This window comes from Protopterus annectens, chromosome 4.part1 (assembly GCF_019279795.1).
Source record: "Protopterus annectens isolate FY-2018-M chromosome 4.part1, PAN1.0, whole genome shotgun sequence".
NCBI lineage: Eukaryota > Metazoa > Chordata > Ceratodontiformes > Protopteridae > Protopterus > Protopterus annectens.
Window position 1 is genome coordinate 951603709 of NC_056734.1, and position 18632 is coordinate 951622340.

The 18632-nt window shown below is 44.4% G+C and overlaps 1 protein-coding gene across 1 annotated transcript in view; it reads left to right on the forward strand.

Annotated features, from left to right (window-relative positions):
* The first annotated feature begins 6561 nt into the window (after window positions 1-6561).
* CAPN10 (calpain 10) overlaps window positions 6562-18632 on the forward strand; it is a 423833-nt gene continuing 411762 nt past the window's right edge. Inside the window, exon 1 of the mRNA XM_044070888.1 lies at window positions 6562-6654. Within this exon, the coding sequence (XP_043926823.1) occupies window positions 6562-6654 (93 nt within the window). The remainder of the gene's footprint in view (window positions 6655-18632) is intronic.

Below are 18632 nucleotides of genomic sequence, written 5' to 3' on the forward strand. Positions count from 1 at the left end.
GTCGCATTCAGCTGTAAATAGTTGTTACTCATCCAAACACTAGGGGGCAATATACTTCGAACACATTGTGAACAGTAAGTTCTGTTTTTGTTTTTGTTTTTGCTTTTGTTTTTATCTGCTATTAACTCCCTAATGAGACAAAAACAAGATGATGTGTTCTCTTGTTATGATTATTTGCATGGATTTATGCTTCGTCTCAAACAAGATGTGCGGCACTTTTACGCTCACACTGGTTAGTAGATCAGTTAATGAATTAGTAATATTTATATTTATATCTAGATAAGGCACTTTTGCATCAAATGATTTTACTCAGTATAGTTGCTCAACAGTCTCTCGAGGCAATTTTTATGCATACATAGTATGATTTTAATAAATGTTGTACTACTATGACATTTACTGTTTTTTAAATAAGTCTGATGAATATAAACATATTTTAAGAAATGAATAACAGATGGGCTCATGTATTTAGATAAAATGTATATTAAGAGACCCTTGTTTTATGATGTTTATTCATGATGACGACGCCTTTTGCACATTGTTTTGGGAACACCATTTACGAATGTCCACACACGACACATGCAATGTTGTTGATTTCTATGAAATGAATCTTTAGAAATGAATTTTTAAAAAAAGGAGTTTAATATGAATTTAATTCAGTCCCTCTGAAGATTATAACACAGACTTCCGAAACTTAGACAGATCTAACCATAAGTGTATGTGTAATTTCAGATATAAATGTTTTTAAACCACTAGCATAGATAGAATTTTTAAGAGAGAATTGTCAAAAATATGTTTAGTTTTTAATATTTATAATATTTATATTATCAGATATTTATCACCAATATCAATATTGTACATAAGGAACGGTTTTTAATATTTTCAATGCTTATGCAGTTTTGAATTAGTTGGAACAGTTTTTGAATACTTGTGTATCTACTTACTGCGTTTTTACTAACTGTGATGAATTTTCTTGTTATCCTTATTGATAAACTGATTAATCATTGATTGATTAATTAAGCAACAGGATGTTCAATTTAGATGGGGATATATAACAGTTGGGTTTTGATATAGTAATTTGTATCTGAAGAAGCGTGCTAGATGCATGCGAAAGCGCTCATTCCTGCTATTCTGTTCTATTGAATAAAAGAAACGTTGGAAATATTCCGTGTTCTCGTGGTGTGTCCTACAGGTTATTTTCTGAGAATATTTTTAAGCGGTGTAATTACAATATGCCGTCGGATCCTCCGACGCCCGCTACCGCTAAGAAGCGTAAGTAAAAATCGTTAACGTCTAAACAAGATGAGTCGTCCGTTCCGGACGCCGGTTCTTTAGAAACCTCGGTGGAATCTGTGGATCCAGCCGAGGTTTCAGCTGAGACTCAGAGGGAGCCTTTGATTTTGCAAGATGTGGCCTCTCAGGAGTCGGGTCAGGCTGAGGGGGCCTCTCAGGTTGCTGTACTCCCCTTCTTTACATAAGGTGGTTAGGCCTTCTCCCTCTGTCTCTAAGGTACCTTCCAAGGCCAGGCCTGGTTTGTCTTCCTCTGGCGTCAGTCCTAGTTCTGCAAGTTCTGTACCTAAAAAACACATGCTTAAAATGGCAGAAGATTTGATTACCTTGATTAGAGGTTCTATGCCCCCTCCAGATAAGAGGCCTAGGGTGGAGCCAGAGGTGGAAGGATTGGAACATTCTTCAGATTATTCAGAGTCTTCAGCTGAAGACATTCAGGATTTTCCCCCTTATTCTGATTCAGACGCAGAGGATTCTAGTCCTTCTGCTTCCCCTCCAGAGGATTTTTCTTTTTCAGAAACCCTGCATTCTATGAGGGAACATTTTAAATGGGAAGGTCAGGATTTCTCAGATTCCCGAAAGAGGCTTAGGGAATTCTTATTTTTACCACAACATAGGCCCTTGGCTATACTTCCTGTTTTGGATGTTGTTCAGGATGTTTTCTCTGAAGATTCCCTTAATCCAGACTCTTTGCCTCCTGCACCGGTTAAGCCAGACTGGTATTACAGGGTGCCAGAGGCTCATAAATATTTGTATAAGAGCCCTAGGGCTGACCCAGAAACTATTAGCCAGGGACCTAAGGGTGTCAGGGCTTCTGTTGTAAAGAATCCAGTTCCTATGGATAAAGACTCCAGAGCTTTGGATAGGTGGGGTAAAAAAGTGTATACCTCTTCCACTCTTGCAATGAGGGCTTTGAATTGCCAGTTTCATATGCTGAAGTACCAGAATTTTCTCCTTAGTCAGTTGAAATCTAAGGTAGATGCTTTAGCAGAGGGCATAGAGTGTAAAGAATTACAGGATTTGGTTCATGCCTCTGATCAGGTGGGTAAGCATTCTTTGCAGTGTGGTTTTGATGCTTTGCAGGCCTCTTCCAGGGTGGCTGCCACTGGATCAGTTATTCGTAGGCACGCCTGGCTTAAAGATCAGAACTTGTCAGAGCATGTTAAAGCTAGAATTTTGGATGCTCCCCTTCAGTCTGAAGTTTTGTTTGGTTCTCCTGTGGAGTCAGTCTTGAAGAAAATGGAAGACAAAGCTAAGTCCATGCAGACTGTTAAGGATTTTTTGCAGGTGCAGCCCCCTAAGTTTAGCAGAAATTGGCCTACTAAGGGATGGGCTTACCCTTCTGATTTACAGTCTAGGGGCAGATCTAGACGTGGTAGGGGCAGAGCTCATGCACAGGGTTCTTTTAGGCCTAGGACGTGGAGTTCCCCTGCACAGTCTACAGGTGAGGGCAGGGGCCAGTCCTTTCGTAAACAGACCCAATGACCTACGTCTTCAGCTGCCCGATCCTTCCTGTCTGGCAGCTCCTCTGGGAGGAAAGTTGGCACTTTTCAGGCAAAATTGGCTTTGTCACCCAGGACAAATGGGTGTTGGACATTATAAACCGAGGCTACAAGTTTTATTTCCACACATTGCCCCTTTTCAAAGGCATGCCAGACGTTCCTCCTCAGCAAAGGGTAGAGGCTCACAAACAGATTTCTTTACTTCTACAAATGGGGGCTATCCAGCAGGTCCCTCCGTCAGAAGTGGGCCTAGGATTTTATTCTCGCCTGTTTCTTGTACCAAAGAAAGGAAACACTTAGAGGCCAATTCTGGATTTGTCTATTCTCAACACATACCTGGACATTTCAAAATGTTGACTTTGCAACAACTTCTGCCTCTGCTAGGCAAAGATCACTGGATGGTAACTCTGGATCTCAAGGAGGCTTATCTTCATATTCCTATCAGGCCCAGCTGCAGGAGTTTCCTGCGTTTTCGGGCTGGGACTTTACATTATCAGTTTTCTGCATTGCCCTTTGGCTTATCTACTGCGCCCAGGGTGTTCACAAAAGTTCTGGCTCCGGTAATAGCCTTCTTAAGGTTGAGGAATACAAATTTATCCTTATTTGGACGATTGCCTGATTCTTGCTCAAGACAAAGACAAGCTACTTCACCATCTTCAGTATGTTATGGCAGTGTTAAGGTGCCTAGGGTATTCTGTGAACGAAATAAAGTCCAGTCTAGTACCCTCTCAGGACATGTGCTTTCTGGGTGTAAGACTGAATACAGCCTCTCAGATGGCGTTTTTGACCCCGGACAAGCAAAGAAGTCTTACCCAGTACTTCCAACAATTGTCTCTCCTGTCCAGGCTGACTGCAAGGACAGTCCTTCAAGCCTTGGGGTTCATGGCATCTTGTATTCTGGTGCTTCCCAATGCCAAACTGCATATGAGGAAGCTACAATGGTATCTCAAAAGTGTGTGGACTCAACACTGCCACGATTTGGACACTGTCATTCAGATAATATCTTGCATTCAAAAGGAATTTTTGTGGTGGGCTCAGGAATGTCACCTAAACAAGGGACTCTCTGTGACCCGACCAGAGGCGAGTCGGATCTTAACGACAGATGCCTCAGACAAGGCTTTGGGAGCACACCTCAATGGAAAATGGGTTCAAGACACGTGGCCTGCCAGACTTCAACATTTGCATATCAACATGAAGGAGATGTTAGCAGTCCAATTTGCATTGATGGCTTTCAAGGAACTACTTCAACCAGGGCACGTGTTGATTCAAACAGACAACACAACTGTCATGTGGTACATCAACAAGCAAGGGGGAACCCATTCGTACCCTCTTTGCAGACAAGCTATGATTTTGTGGGAGACTGCTCTCAGTTTGCACCTCACTCTTCAGGCAAGGTTTCTGCCAGGAGCACAGAACTCCTTAGCGGATGTTTTGAGCAGACAGATGGTGGATCCCCACGAGTGGAAATTGGATCCTCATGTATTTCGACAGTTGACAGTGCTTTGGGGGACTCCAGACATAGATCTGTTCGCTTCTCCACTAAATTTCCAGCTGCCAAAGTTTTGCACAAAGCTGTTTCATCCAAAAGCTTGGAAAGTGGATGCTCTATCATTCAGTTGGAAAAATCTTCACGTCTATGCTTTTCCTCCTCTGCCTCTCCTTCCCAGGGTGCTCTTGAAGGTCAGACAGGCCAAGCCCTCTATGATTCTAATAGCTCCAGATTGGCCACGTCAGCACTGGTACCCTCTGCTGAGGAGTTTAGTACGGGAGCCTCCTTGGCCTTTGCCTTCAATTCCACACCTTTTGTCCCAGGCAGGCAGTCATTTCCTCAACGTCAGGATACAGTCTCTGCATCTGACAGCCTGGCATCTTCTGTTCTAGACCCTGGAGGGTCGCAGCTTCCTCAAGTTTTGGATGTTATTTTGGAGGCCAGATGGCCTAGAACAAGGAAAGTTTATGCTGATAAATGGAGGAGATTTTTCCTTTGGAGCCAAGCAAAGAGATTTGATGTTTCAGTACCTAATTTGAGTGTTTCTCTTCAGTATCTTACAGAATTACTAGACAAAGGTTTGTCTTTCTCCTCTGTAAAAGTTCATGCTGCAGCCATTTCTGCTCACTATGACTGTGACCCACCATTATTCTCTCATCCTTTGTTTAAGCAATTTCTTAGAGGGGCAAAGAACATAAGACCCCCACGTAGAGCTCCTACTCCTTCCTGGGATCTCAATTTTGTGTTGGAGAAACTCACTTTACCTCCTTTTGAACCTGCAGCTACAGCTGAGTTGAAGTTTTTGTCTTGGAAGACTGCTTTTTTGTTGGCCATTACGTCTGCTAGACGGGTATCTGAATTACAGGCTCTAATGGCAGTTGAACCCTTCCTGATTTTTCATAAAGATAGGGTATCCCTGCGTACTAACCCTACTTTTATGCCTAAAGTTGTTTCAAATGTGGCCTTGAACCAATCTATTCATTTGCCTACATTTTATGCTGATCCCCAAAATAAAGGGGAAAAAATTTTGCACTCTTTGGATATTCACAGGCAGTTGCGTTATTATTTGAGCAGAACTGAAGGGTTCAGACAGTCTCAACAGTTGTTTGTTTCTTTTGCTTTGAGTTCTCAGGGGAAACCTGTTTCTAAACAAACTATTTCTAAGTGGATTGGCCATTGTATTGCTTTTTGTTATTCTCATCATGGTAAGGAGATTCCGGCTGGAATCAGGCCTCATTCCACTAGGGCTACTGCCACTTCTACTGCTTTTTTAAGGGGTGTAGCTACTAAAGATATTTTGGAGGCAGCTACTTGGAGTTCAGTGCACACTTTTTCTAAACATTACCATCTCCCTCTTTATTCCAAATCTAAGGCTGGGTTTGCCACTGCAGTTTTGCAGGGCATGTTAGCACCTCCAAATGCTTTATGATTTTGCCAACCTCCCTTTACCTTTGCTTTGGGATTCTACCCACAGGTTATGACTGCAGCAATGTGAGATGAAGAACATAGTACAGTTTTGTACCTACCATAAATGTAGATGTTCAAAGATCCACATTGCTGCAGTCCAATTTTCCCTCCCTCCTTCCCCTCTGTAGTTTGGGGTGGTTGTGTGGTTTGGGTTGTAAATATTGTAAATATTGGTTGTACATGGGTGGTTGGATGCTTTTCTATTTTCTGGCTATGGCCTTTCTTTTTAGGGCCTTCTGACATCTGGGGCAAGAAAGACTGAGGATATGACGTCGGTCATGCGCTTTAGTACCACGGCGTACTGACGTCAGATCTAAGCGACCATGACCGACGCCAGCCTAACACTTTGGTATTCAGGCCGACCGAGGACAGCGGACTACCCACAGGTTATGACTGCAGCAATGTGGATCTTCGAACATCTACATTTATGGTAGGTACAAAACTGTACTTTTCCGTATCTGGACGACTGGCTCCTCACCGCCACCACCAAGCATCGCCTTGTACAATCCAGGGAGTACGCAATCAACCTTTGTTCTCATTTAGGGATCTGTCAATTTTGAAAAATCTGCATTATTGCCCTCACAGCATATCTCATTCATAGGGGTGGAGTTAGATACTACCACTATGCTGATCAAGCTCCCACAAACAAGAGCATCATCCCTCAGAGACCAGGTCGCTAAGTTTCTGCGGCACAAGTTCTAAAGGTTCTAGGCATGATGGCAGTTCCTCTGGGCAGGATGCACATGAGGATCCTCCAGTGGCTGCTTTTTGCACAGTGGTCATTCCAACAGTTCCCTGTCGCACCACATCTCGATCATGGAATCTTGCAAGCGGGATCTTCGATGGTGGCTAAACAGCCAGGATCTAACGATGGGTCGTCCGTTTGTATTACCCAGCCCTACAGCCACAGTAACCACGGATGCTTCCTGATGGGGTGAGGGGGGGGCTTTTCCAGGGGAGAACAGTCCAAGGAGAGTGGTCTAAGATAAGAGTACAATCTGCACATCAATGTTCTGGAGCGGAGAGGTGTTCCTAGCGTTGCAACACTTTCAAGAATCTCTACCTCTAGGAACAGTGGCAGTTCAGACGGACAATATGTCGGTGGTCTGGTACATAAACAAGCAAGGTGGAACCAGATATTATCCATTATGCAGAGAGGCCCTGAATTTGGCAATGGGCGGCGTCCACAGGTCGTTTTCTGATAGCAACGCACATCCCGGGATCATCCAACATCATTGCGGACAGGTTGAGCAGAGCCATCCTGTTGCCTCACGAGTGGTCCCTGAACAGTCAAGTAGCGGAAAGGATTTTCCGCAGATGGGGCCAGCCTTGTTGTGATCTTTTTGCATCCCCCTTGAATGCCAAATGCAAAAGCTACTTTGCCCTTCTTCCCCCTCCGGGGGGTGCCCCCCGGGACGCACTGGTACATGATTGGCCCCCGGGTCTCCTGTATGCCTTTCTTCCTGTCCTGTTGATTCCCAAATTTCTACAGAAAGCCAGGAATCTGGAAAGGGCTATCATACTCATAGCACCATTCTGGCCTCGACAGATCTGGTTTCCCGTCCTTCGTGCCCACCTGATGGGGAGGAACCATGGATTTTGGACCCAGAGCCGGATCTATTGACTCGCTCGTCGGGAGTTCCTCATCCATCCCTTCGGTCCTTCAAACTGACAGCTTGGCTGCTCCCCAATTTAGCCAGGTCAAAGTTTTTGTCTCAAACAGTACAACACATTCTAGTTTCTTCACACAAACCTTCTACAAGAAAACTATACAAAAGCAAATGGAAACGTTTTGTTTGCTGGGCATCAGCGCAAGGATTAGATCCCTTGGTGTCCCCGATACACAAAATTCTGGAATTTTTATCTACACTGTTTCACTAAGGGGCCTCTACTTCTACGATAAGGGTGCAATTAGCGGCCATATCGAACTTCCATGTAGGTGAAGGAGGTTCTTCTATTATGTCTCAAAGCTTTGTAGGGTCTTCATGAAGGGTACCTTTCACCTTAGGCCACCCATCTGCGAGCCGGTTTTTCCATGGAATTTGAATTTGATGTCCCAGCTTATACTACCACCATTCGAACTAGCTTCAACCTGCTCGCTTGTGTCTGTCGTGGGAGACCCTCTTCCTCATTGCTGTTACCTCAGCTCGTAGAATATCAGAGCTACAGGCATTGTCAGTCAGACCGCCATACGTGGTTTTTCACCCAGACAAAGTCTCCTTGCGTACGAATCCGTCTTTTCTCCCGAAGGTATGCTCTGTGCTTAACATTAACCAAACTATAGAACTCCCCACATTTTTCAAAAACCATTAAAATAAATTGGAATACATGTAACACAAGTTGGATGTACATAGACAACTGAGATTTTATCTGGACAGGACAAAGGATTACAGAAAATCGGATCAGCTGTTCATGTCATTCACAGATAATAAGGGCATGGCAGTAACTAAACGGACATTATCCAAACTGCTTTTGGACTGCATAAATTTTGTTTATTCAGCTTCAAAGCAACCGCTTCCGTTCAAGCCTAAGGCTCATTCTACCAGGGCCGTTTGTACTTCAGCCCATGTCGCTCTTCTTCCGTTGGATACTATTTGTGCAGCGGCCACGTGGGCAAAACCTCATACGTTTGTCGCTCACTACAAAGTAGGCAGGTCCTCCAAGGACAGGGCGTCCTTTGGTTCCACTGTACTCAGGAACGTTCTTCCTTGAGTCACCCAGGGTAACGGAGCTAGGGACGCTACCAATGTGTAAGAACAAACGGCGAGATCGAACAATTTCACATAAAGAAGTTATGTTCTTACCATAGCGTTCCATGTAAATTGTTTATCTCGCCTTTGTTCTTACAACCCCTCCCACCTTCCCCCACCACGTTCTGGAAGAACGGGTACAATTAGTGCCTGGTTAGTATTTTCTAGGTTGCCTTCTCTACCTATTGTTCAGCAAGTTGCTTATTAGCCATTTCCTATCTGTGGTTTGTTCTAGTATTCAGTCTCGTGTGTGATTGTGTGAGCGTTAGATGCCATGGTTAGTACTGCATTCTGGTTCTTGCAAACTAGACCTGAGGGATGGTAGAGGAGGATCATGGGATATAGACTGCGCCTCGAGCTTTCTCTTAGATGCAGAGCTTGTGAAGGGGCCGACTCGGAGCAGAGGATCGCTCCGAACCCGTGTGTAAGAACAAAGGCAAGATGAACAATTCACATGGAACGTTATGGTAAGAACATAACTTTATTTTTCTGAGTCAAAAAAGAGGCTTAAGGATTTCTTACTCCTGCCTCAGCATAGGCCTTTAGATATACCTCCCTGTACAAGACATTGTTGATGACTTTTCAGAATCTAGTTTGGTCCCTGATGTTCAAGTTTTACTGCTGCAGTCATTACAATTGGGTTATCCTGCCGTCAGGTGGTCCTGCAGTCGGCCAGAGTTCCCAAGTCTTGGTCCAGCGTCTGTTGCTGCCACTTCTTCCCTGACGTCAGTGCGCCAGGGGTATGCAAGATGCAGCGGACGCCATTTTCTTCAGTCTTTCTTGCCATGTGGTGCCTGAAGCAAAAGCAGTTGGCAAGTGCCGGTCGGCAGACTCCTGGGTTTTTCGAATTTCAGAACCAAAGTCTTCAGTAAAGCTAAGTACCCCGTTGGGCAAACTTTTCTTGCCTCAGACCGATGTCAGTAAAAGTTAATAATTGCATTTCTTGTGGGAAGCAAATACCTCCTAAAGATTTTCATTCTTACTGTATTCCATGCCTAGGCCCAGACCATGACGTCACTAGTTGTCAGTTCTGCGCTAGGTTTAACAAGCACACTATTAAATGTCTGATTTTGCTTGCCATTATTTTGGCTGAAGGTTCAATTATACCATGCCGTTGGAACAACCGATGACCGGAATACACAAAAAAACGCAAAGACAAAGATAGACAGGCATCAGAGGTCCAAAACTGACTAAGCCTCTTCTAGGCCAGTCGCCGGTTTGCTCTGGTCCTCAGTGAGGCGCTTACGCAGCCCCTAACACCCGCTACCTCAGAGCCACAGGCCACCTCAGACTCCCACGTGGAGATTTCTAGGCCTCTGGAAACTCAAGGTATTGGGCATATGGAAATGAACCCCTCAGATGTGTCCGGAGCCGCTGAGCAGGCATCTTCTTCTGAGGGTGTTTTCAGACCTTCACAGCTTGCCATGAAAATGACCAAGTCTAAAACTCCATTAAAGACAAACAAGTACAGCATTCACCTGGACAAGCTTCCATGCCTAAAAAGCAGATGCTCAAAATGACCGAAGACCTAATTACTCTCATCAGGGGTTCCCATCCCCCTTCTGATAAAAGGCCTAGGCAGGATACAGAATGATTCCTCTGACCAGTTTTCCATTTCTTCTGATTCCTCTTCATACCAGGGATACTCTTTACCCCCCCCCCCCTATGAGGACTCTGATTCTGAAGAATCAGTCCCTTCAGCCTCTCCTCCTGAGGGATTACTCTTTTGGGGAAACTTTACATACCATGAGGGAGCATTTTCCATTGGGAGAGCCAGGATTATTCAGAATCCAAGAAAAGGCTCAGATTTTCTTTTATTGCCTCAGCACAGCCCCCTTGCCATTCCACCTGTTAGATATTGTGGATGATTTGTTCTCTGAATCCAGTTTAACCCCTGATTCTTTGCCCCCAGCACCGGTCAAGCCAGATAGGTACTACAGAGTCCCTGACTCTCAAATTTATTTATAAAAACCCTGCTGCTGACCCAGAAACTATTTCCCAGGGTCCCAAAGGGGTAAAGGCTTCCACTACTAAAAATCCAGTTCCCTCTGACAGGGATTCTAGAGCATTAGATAGATGGGGGAAGAAAGTTTACACTTCTGCAACTTTAGCAGTAAGGGCTTTAAATTGCCAGTTCCACATGCTTAAATACCAACATTATTTAATGTCTCTGTTAAAGCAGAAAATGCTTACAAGCTCAGAAGGTCCTGACTATAAAGAAATGCAGGATTTATTGCATGCAGCTGAACAAGTGGGAAAACATACTCTGCAAATGTGGTTTTGATTCATTAGAGGCTTCTTGTAGAGCTGCAGTTACAGGATCTGTGATTCGAAGGCATGCTTGGTTAAAAGAACAAGGTTTACCCGATCATGTTAAGGCAAAATTATTGGATGCTCCTTTACAACATGATATCTTGTTTGGTGTTGAGGCAGAAGAGGTATTAAAGAAAATGGAGGATAAGGCAAAATCTATGCAAACAGTGAAGGATTTCTTACAGGTACAGCCACCTCGATTTAGCAGAAATTGGCCTTCTAAAAATTGGTTCTTTCCAGTGTCAGACAGACCACAGAGGCAGATACAGACGCCCAAGAGGCAGATCTCAGCCCCAAGGCTCTTGCAGACCACGACAGTGGGGTGCTTCAACCCCAAAAGGAGGAGAAAATTCACAACCTTGTAGGAAACGGTCCCAATGACTTACCACTTCAAATGCCAAGCACTTACCTTTTGGCAGGTCCCTTAGGGGGAAAAGTAGCACTTTTTTCACAAAATTGGCATATAATCACCCAAGACAAATGCGTTCTGAATATTGTGTCTCAAGGTTACAGGTTCCACTTTCACACTTTACCAAGGCCAAAAGGAATGCCAGACCCTGCCACAAAAGCAATGGGCAGAGGCACAAAAACAAATTACAGCCCTCATGGATATTAGAGCTATTCAAAAAGTGCCACAACTGGGACAAGGATTTTACTCAAGACTTTTCTTGGTCCCCAGAAAGGACAAAGCCTGGAGACCCATACTGGACCTATCTACTCTAAATACTTACCTGGATGTTCCGAAATTCAAAATGTTGACACTACAGCAACTTCTTCCCATGCTGAGCAAGAAGGCTTGGCTTGTTACTTTGGACCTCAGAGGCATACCTGCATGTCCCAATTAGACAAAATTTCAGAAGATACTTCAGATTCATAGCTGGAAAAATGTATTACCAGTTCTCTGCACTGCTCTTTGGCTTATCTACTGCACCCAGGGTCTTCACAAAATGCCTGACACCAGTAATTGCATTTTGCAGACAAAAAGGAATTCAAATACATCCATACTTGGACGACTGTCTTATTCAAGCAGAGAACAAGGACATTCTTCTAAAGCATCAGCGTTTGTAAAAAGATTGCTAATTTGCCTACGGTACACAGTAAATGAAAAGAAGTCAAAGCTAGTGCCCTCAAGAAATAATATTCTGGGTGCCAGCTTAAATACAACAGCCCAGATGGCTTATCTCACGCCAGACAAGCAAAGACAACTGACTCGGTACTTTCAAGTGATGGCAACAAAAACCCAACTCCCTGCAAGAAAAATTCTGCAGGCCTTGGGTTTCATGGCATCCTGCATACTACTACCATATGCCAGACTGCATATGAGGAAATTACAATGGTACCTAAAAAGTGTTTGGACTCAACACTGTCACAGTTTGGAAACAGTAATACCACTTATTCCCTGCCTACAACAGGAGTTTCGATGGTGGGCACAGGCATGTCACCACAACAAGGGACAGCCTTTCACTTTACCCACAGCCAGGCAGACACTAACAGATGCTTTTGATTACGCCTGGGGAGCACACATGGTAGGAAAATATATTCAGGGCAAGTGGGCCGCAGACCAAATGCATCTTCACATCAAAAAGATGCTAGCTGTACAAAAATGCCCTAACAGCTTTCAAGGACCGTCTGCATCCAGGACAACTATTACTAAAGACAGACAACACCACAGTTATGTAGTACATAAGCAAGGGGTTACTCATTCCTATCCCCTCTGTAGACAAGCCAAGACTTTGTGGAATACAGCACTGACCTGTCAAGTACATCTGCAAGCACAATTCCTGCCAGGAAAGAAAAATACTCTAGCATATGACTTAAGCAGAATCATGGATCCTCACGAGTGGAAATTAAATCCACAAGTATTCAGCATAACACAAAAATGGGGGTGCCCAGACATAGATCTCTGCCTCCCCTCTGAACTGCCAACTACAGAAATTCTGCACAAGGACTTGCCATACAGAAGCATGGAAAGTGGATGCTCTGTGGTTCAGCTGGAAAACCCTAAAAGTTTATGCCTTCCCACCACTGCCTCTTTCAAAGGTACTCCTAAAAGCCAGACAAAGACCAAAAATGATCCTGATTGCCCCAGACTGGCCATGCCAGCACTGGTACCCAATCTTAAAGAACTTAGCTCAAGGCCCAGCATGGATTTTACCTCAAATTCCTCATCTGCTGCCTCAACAAAACAATTGGATCCTGCACAGCCAACTCAAAACCTTAAACTTGGCTGCATGGCAGATTACTTAGCCAAGCAGCCAATACTTCTCTCAAGCTGTTATGGATGTCATTTTGGAGGCCAGGAGGCCCAGCACCAGGAAATCCTATTCAGAAAAGTGGAAGATTCTGCACCTGGAACCAGGCTCCAAGCTTTGACCCTTTTGTTCCAAATATTCCTCAGATATTACAATACTTAACTGAGATGCTGGACAAAGGCCTATCCTTTTCATCCATTAAGATCCACACCTCTGCCATCTCAGCTCATTACAACACGGATCCTCCAATTTTCTCTCCTCCATTATTAAAACAGTACCTCAGAGGGGCTAAAAACATAAGACCACCCTGGAGAGCACCAACACCAACCTGGGACCTTAACTTTGTTTTGGAAAAACTAACTTTACCTCCTTTTTGAGCCAGCCAATTCAACAGAATTAAAATGTGTCATGGAAAACTGCTCTGTTTCTGGCAATAACTTCAGAACCAAGAGTCTGAGTTACAGGCACTAATGGCAGTGGAACCTTTCATTTTTCATCAGGACAGGGTTTCTTTAAGAACAAACCCTACATTTATGCCAAAGGTGGTATCCAGTGTGGCTCTTAACCAAATTATTCACTTGCCAACATTTTATCCAAATCCCCAGAATAAAGGGGAGAGACTTCTGCACTCATTGGACATAAACAGGCAGATGTTAGTGTTTCACTGTTGCAGTCATCACTGTAGGGTTCTCCCTGCCGGCAGGCAGTCCTCGGTCAGCCAGAATCCCAAAGTCTGGGTCCAGCGTCGGCTGTTCAGCCATGCTCCCTGACGTCAGTGCGCCTGGAGTACAAAGCTGCCAGCCGACGCCATGTTCTCCAGTCTTTCTTGCCGTGCGGTGAAAGCAGTTCGCAAGTGCCGGTCAGCTGACTCCTGATAATTTCTCATGCTTCAGTCCGAAGACTGACTTCTACTCAAAGCTAAGTACCCCGTTGGGGAAACTTTTTTTTCTTGCTCCAGTCCGATGTCAGAAAAAGTTAATTGTATTTCTTGTGGGAAGCAAATACCTCATAAGGATTTCCATTCTTACTGTATTCCTTGTTTAGGCCCTGACCACGACGTAGCTAGTTGTCTGTTTTGTGCTAGATTTAAGCAACGTACGATTAAGCGAAGGTACGATTTTGCTTTTCACTACTTTGGTAGGCGATTTAATTATAAAATGTTGTCTGACACACTACCGGAGTTCACAAACGACGCAAGGATAAGGACAGGCCTCCGAGGTCCAAATCAGACTACGTTTTACAAGCAGAGCCAGCTTCTGGTTCGGCCATTGTCAGTGAGGCGCTTTCGTCGGCCATTTCAGAGCCGATTGCCGAAACTGACTCCCACGAGGAGCCAACTAGGCTTTTGAGTACTTTAGCTGCAGGACCTTCGGACAGTGCTCCTTCGGATGGGTCCAGAGCCGCTGTGAAGGTACCGGCTTCCGAGGGGGTTTTCAAGCCTACACAGCTTCTGATAAAGGCAAAGACTCCTAAATATAAGACACCAGCCCCAGGCCGCTTCTGATCCGGGACCCAAATCCCAAAAACAGCTACTTAAAATGGTGGAGGACTTACCATGATTAGGGTTTCAAATCCCCCTCCAGACAAAAGGCCAAGGCAGGAATTGGATTATGATTCTTCTGATCAGGCATCTATTTCTTCAGTGTCTTCCTCTGACCAGGATTATTCTTTCCCTCCTTATGAGGATTCTGATGCTGAGGAATCCATTCCTTCAGCTTCTCCCCCTGAGGTTTTTTCATTTGGGGAAACTTTACATGAAATGAGGGAATATTTTCACTGGGAAGGACAGGAGTACTCTAAATCTAAGAGAAGACTTAGGGATTTTTTTCTTCCCCAACATAGACCCCTGGCTATTCCTCCTATTTTGGATATTGTGGATGATGCCTTTTCTGAGGCTAATTCCAGCCCCTGCTAAGCCCGACTGATATTACAGGGTCCCTGATTCACACCAGTTACTATACAAGAATCCTGCTGCTGATCCTGAAACCATTTCTCAGGGTCCTAAGGGGGTTAAGGCCGCTTCTGCTAAAAACCCTATTCCGACAGATAAGGATTCAAGAGCTTTGGAGAGATGGGGCAAAAAAAGTGTACACTTCTGCAACTTTATCTGTTAGGGCTTTAAACTGTCAATTTAATATGCTAAAATATCAGCAATTTCTACTGTCTGTTATGAAACAAAAGCTAGCTACCATTTCTGCATGTGCAGATAATAAGGAATTACATGATTTGATGCATGCCACTGAACAAGTGGGGAAGCATGGTTTACACTGTGGTTTTTATGCCTTGGAGGCTTCTTGCAGGGCGGCTGCCTCTGGCACAGTCATTAGAAGGCATGCTTGGTTAAAGGAACAAAACTTACCTGATCAAGTGAAAGCAAAGTTACTGGATGCTCCTGTTCAGCATAATGTTTTGTTTGGGTCTAAGGCTGAAGAGGTGATAAAGAAAATGGAGGATAAGGCAAAATCCATGCAAACTGTTAAGGATTTCTTACAAGTACAGCCCCCCAGATTTAGTAGGAATTGGCCAACAAAAAAATTGGTCCTTTACCAATTCGGACAGACCTCAGAAGGGTAGATATAGGCGCTGCAGAGGGAGGCCCCAAGCACAGACCTCTTACAGACCAAGACAGTGGACTGCTTCCACCCCCAGGGGTGGAGAGGACAGATCTCAGTCTTACAGAAAACAGGCTCAATGACTCCCCCTGCTGGGCTACAGGAACTTCACTCCTGGAAGCTCCTCTCGGAGGAAAACTCTCCATTTCAGCTAAATTGGACTTGCATAACCCAAGACAAGTGTGTTCTGGATGTAGTTTCAAGAGGTTACAAATTCCACTTTCATACCTTACCAAGAACAAACGGATGGCCGGACCTACCAAAACACCAATGGTCAGAGGCCTTAAACCAGGTGGGAGCCCTCATGGCTATGAGGGCCGTAGAACTGGTTCCACATTCAGAAATGGGGCAAGGCTTTTACTCAAGGCTCTTTCTAGTTCCCAGAAAGCAAAATTCATGGAGACCCATCCTGGATCTGTCAGTCTTAAACACTTTCCTGGAGATACCAAAATTCAAGATGCTTACTCTACAGCAGCTCCTGCCAATGTTGAGCAAAAATGCATGGATGGTAACATTGGATTTAAAGGAGGCTTACTTACACATACCTATCAGACAGGAGTGCAGAAAATACCTCCGGTTCAAGGCCAGCTCAAATCATTACCAATTCTCTGCACTGCCCTTTGGATTGTCTACTGCGCCCAGGGTCTTCACCAAATGCTTTGCACCAGTAGTAGCTTATTGCAGACTCAAGGGAATTCAAATTTACCCTTATCTGGACTACTGTCTTATTCAAGCAGACAGCAAGGATGTCTTGCTCCAGCATCTAGAATTTGTTCAGAACCTTCTCAAGTACCTGGGATTCACTATGAACATAGTCAAATTTGACACCCTCACAACAGGTAACTTTTTTCTGGGTGCTCTTCTAAACGCAACAACCCAGATGGCATTTCTGACATCCGAAAAACAATTACAGCTGGCTTCAGCTTTCAAAACCTTGGCATCACTAACTCAGCTGACTGCAAGTAAATTCCTGCAGGCATTAGGTTACATGGCCTCCTGCATCCTTCTCGTACATATGAGAAAAATAGTGGTACCTAAAAAGTGTGTGGTGCCAGCATTGCCACAGTCTAGACACACATTACCATCCTGCCTTGTCTACAAAAGGAGTTCTTTGGTGGACCAAAGCATGTCTTCACAACAAAGGGAAAGCCTTCAGTCTGTCTCCAGCCAGCCAGGTGCTAACCATGGAAGCCTCAGATTACGCATGGGGAGCCCACTTGCAGGGAAAATGTCTGCATCAGAAGCACCTGCATATCAATTTAAGAGATGTTGGCTGTTTAGAATGCTCTGTCTGTCCGTATCAGGAGTTGTCCTGATTGTAGAAGATCCCTGAAAGCCAACACCACAGTTATGTGGTACATAAGCAAGGGGGTTCACACTCCTACCCCCTTTGCAGACTAGCCATGACTTTATGGAACACAGCTCAAGCTTGCAAAGTGGATCTACAAGCTCAGTTCCTGCCAGGGAAACAAAATATTCTGGCAGACAGCCTGAGCAGGAACCGGACAGACCCACACGAATGGATGCTGGACACCCAAATATTCAAGATGATTACAGAAGCCTGGGGCTGCCCGCACGTAGATCTATTTGCATCCCCCCTCAACCACCAATTAGATTTTTTGCACAAGGACATTTCACAAGTTAGCATGGAAAGTGGATGCACTATCATTCAGTTGGAGAAACCTCTCTGGGTATGCCTTCCTGCCACTACCTCTTCCACGGGTGCTATTAAAGATCAAGCAGGACAAGCCCAAGGTTGATGATTTTACTGGCCCCAAATTGGCCTCTACAATTTTGGTACCAAACACTGATGAATCTTTCCCAGGAGCCCCCTTGGGTTTTACCTCTGACTCTAAATCTTTTGTCCCAACACCAGGGTCAGGTTCTGCACTCTCATGTCAAAACTCTCAGCCTGGCGAATTCAGGGTCTATGATTAATCCTCTCCTTCCCAAACAGGTCATGGATGTTATTTTAGAAGCCAGACGCCCTAGCACTAGAAAATTTTATGCAGGAAAATGGAAAGGATTTTGCACCTGGATGCATGCTCAGGATTCAGATCCTCTTGCTCCTAATATTCCTCTGATTTTACTATACCCGACAGACATGTTACATAAGGGTCTATCCTTCTCTTCCATAAAAATACATGCCTCCGCTATCTCTGTGCATTATAATACAGATCTTCCAATCTTTTTCCATCCACTTCTGAAACAATTTCTCAGAGGAGCAAAGAATTAAAGGCCCCCCTAGATCACCACCCATTCCTGCCTGGGATCTCAACTATGTTCTGGAAAAACTCACTCTACCTCCTTTTGAGCCTGCTGCCACATCTGATATCAAGTTTTTATCATGGAAGACAGCTATCCTGCTAGCTTTGACTTCAGCCAGGAGAGTTTCGGATTGCAAGCACTCATGGCTGTGGAACCTTATATTTTTCACCAAGATAGGGTGTCTTTAAGGACTTAATCCTACTTTCATGCCTAAAGTAGTTTCCAAAGTGGCTTTAAATCAAACTATCCACCTTTCAACTTTTTTCACTAATCCTCAAAATAAGGGGGAAAGGATCTTGCATTCCTTGGATGTACACAGACAACTTCGTTTTTACCTGGACAGAACAAAGAACATCAGGAAAACAGAGCAACTGTTTCTTATGCTTCAAATTCCCACGGCAAAGCCATTTCAAAACAGACCATTTCTAAATGGATTGCTCATGGAATCCGATTTTACTTACCATGGAAAGCAAATCCCAGGAAATATTAGAACTCACTCTACCAGAGCTGCTGCTACTTCAGCTGCCTTCCTCAGGGGAGTACCTACCAAAGACATTTTGGAAGCTGCAACTTGGAGTTTGGTGCATTCTTTCTCTAAGCACTATAATCTACCTCTTTACTCTAAGTCTAGGGCCGGCTTTGCTTCTGCAGTCTTGCAGGGCCTTCTAGCCGTCCCCTCTACTTCATGACCA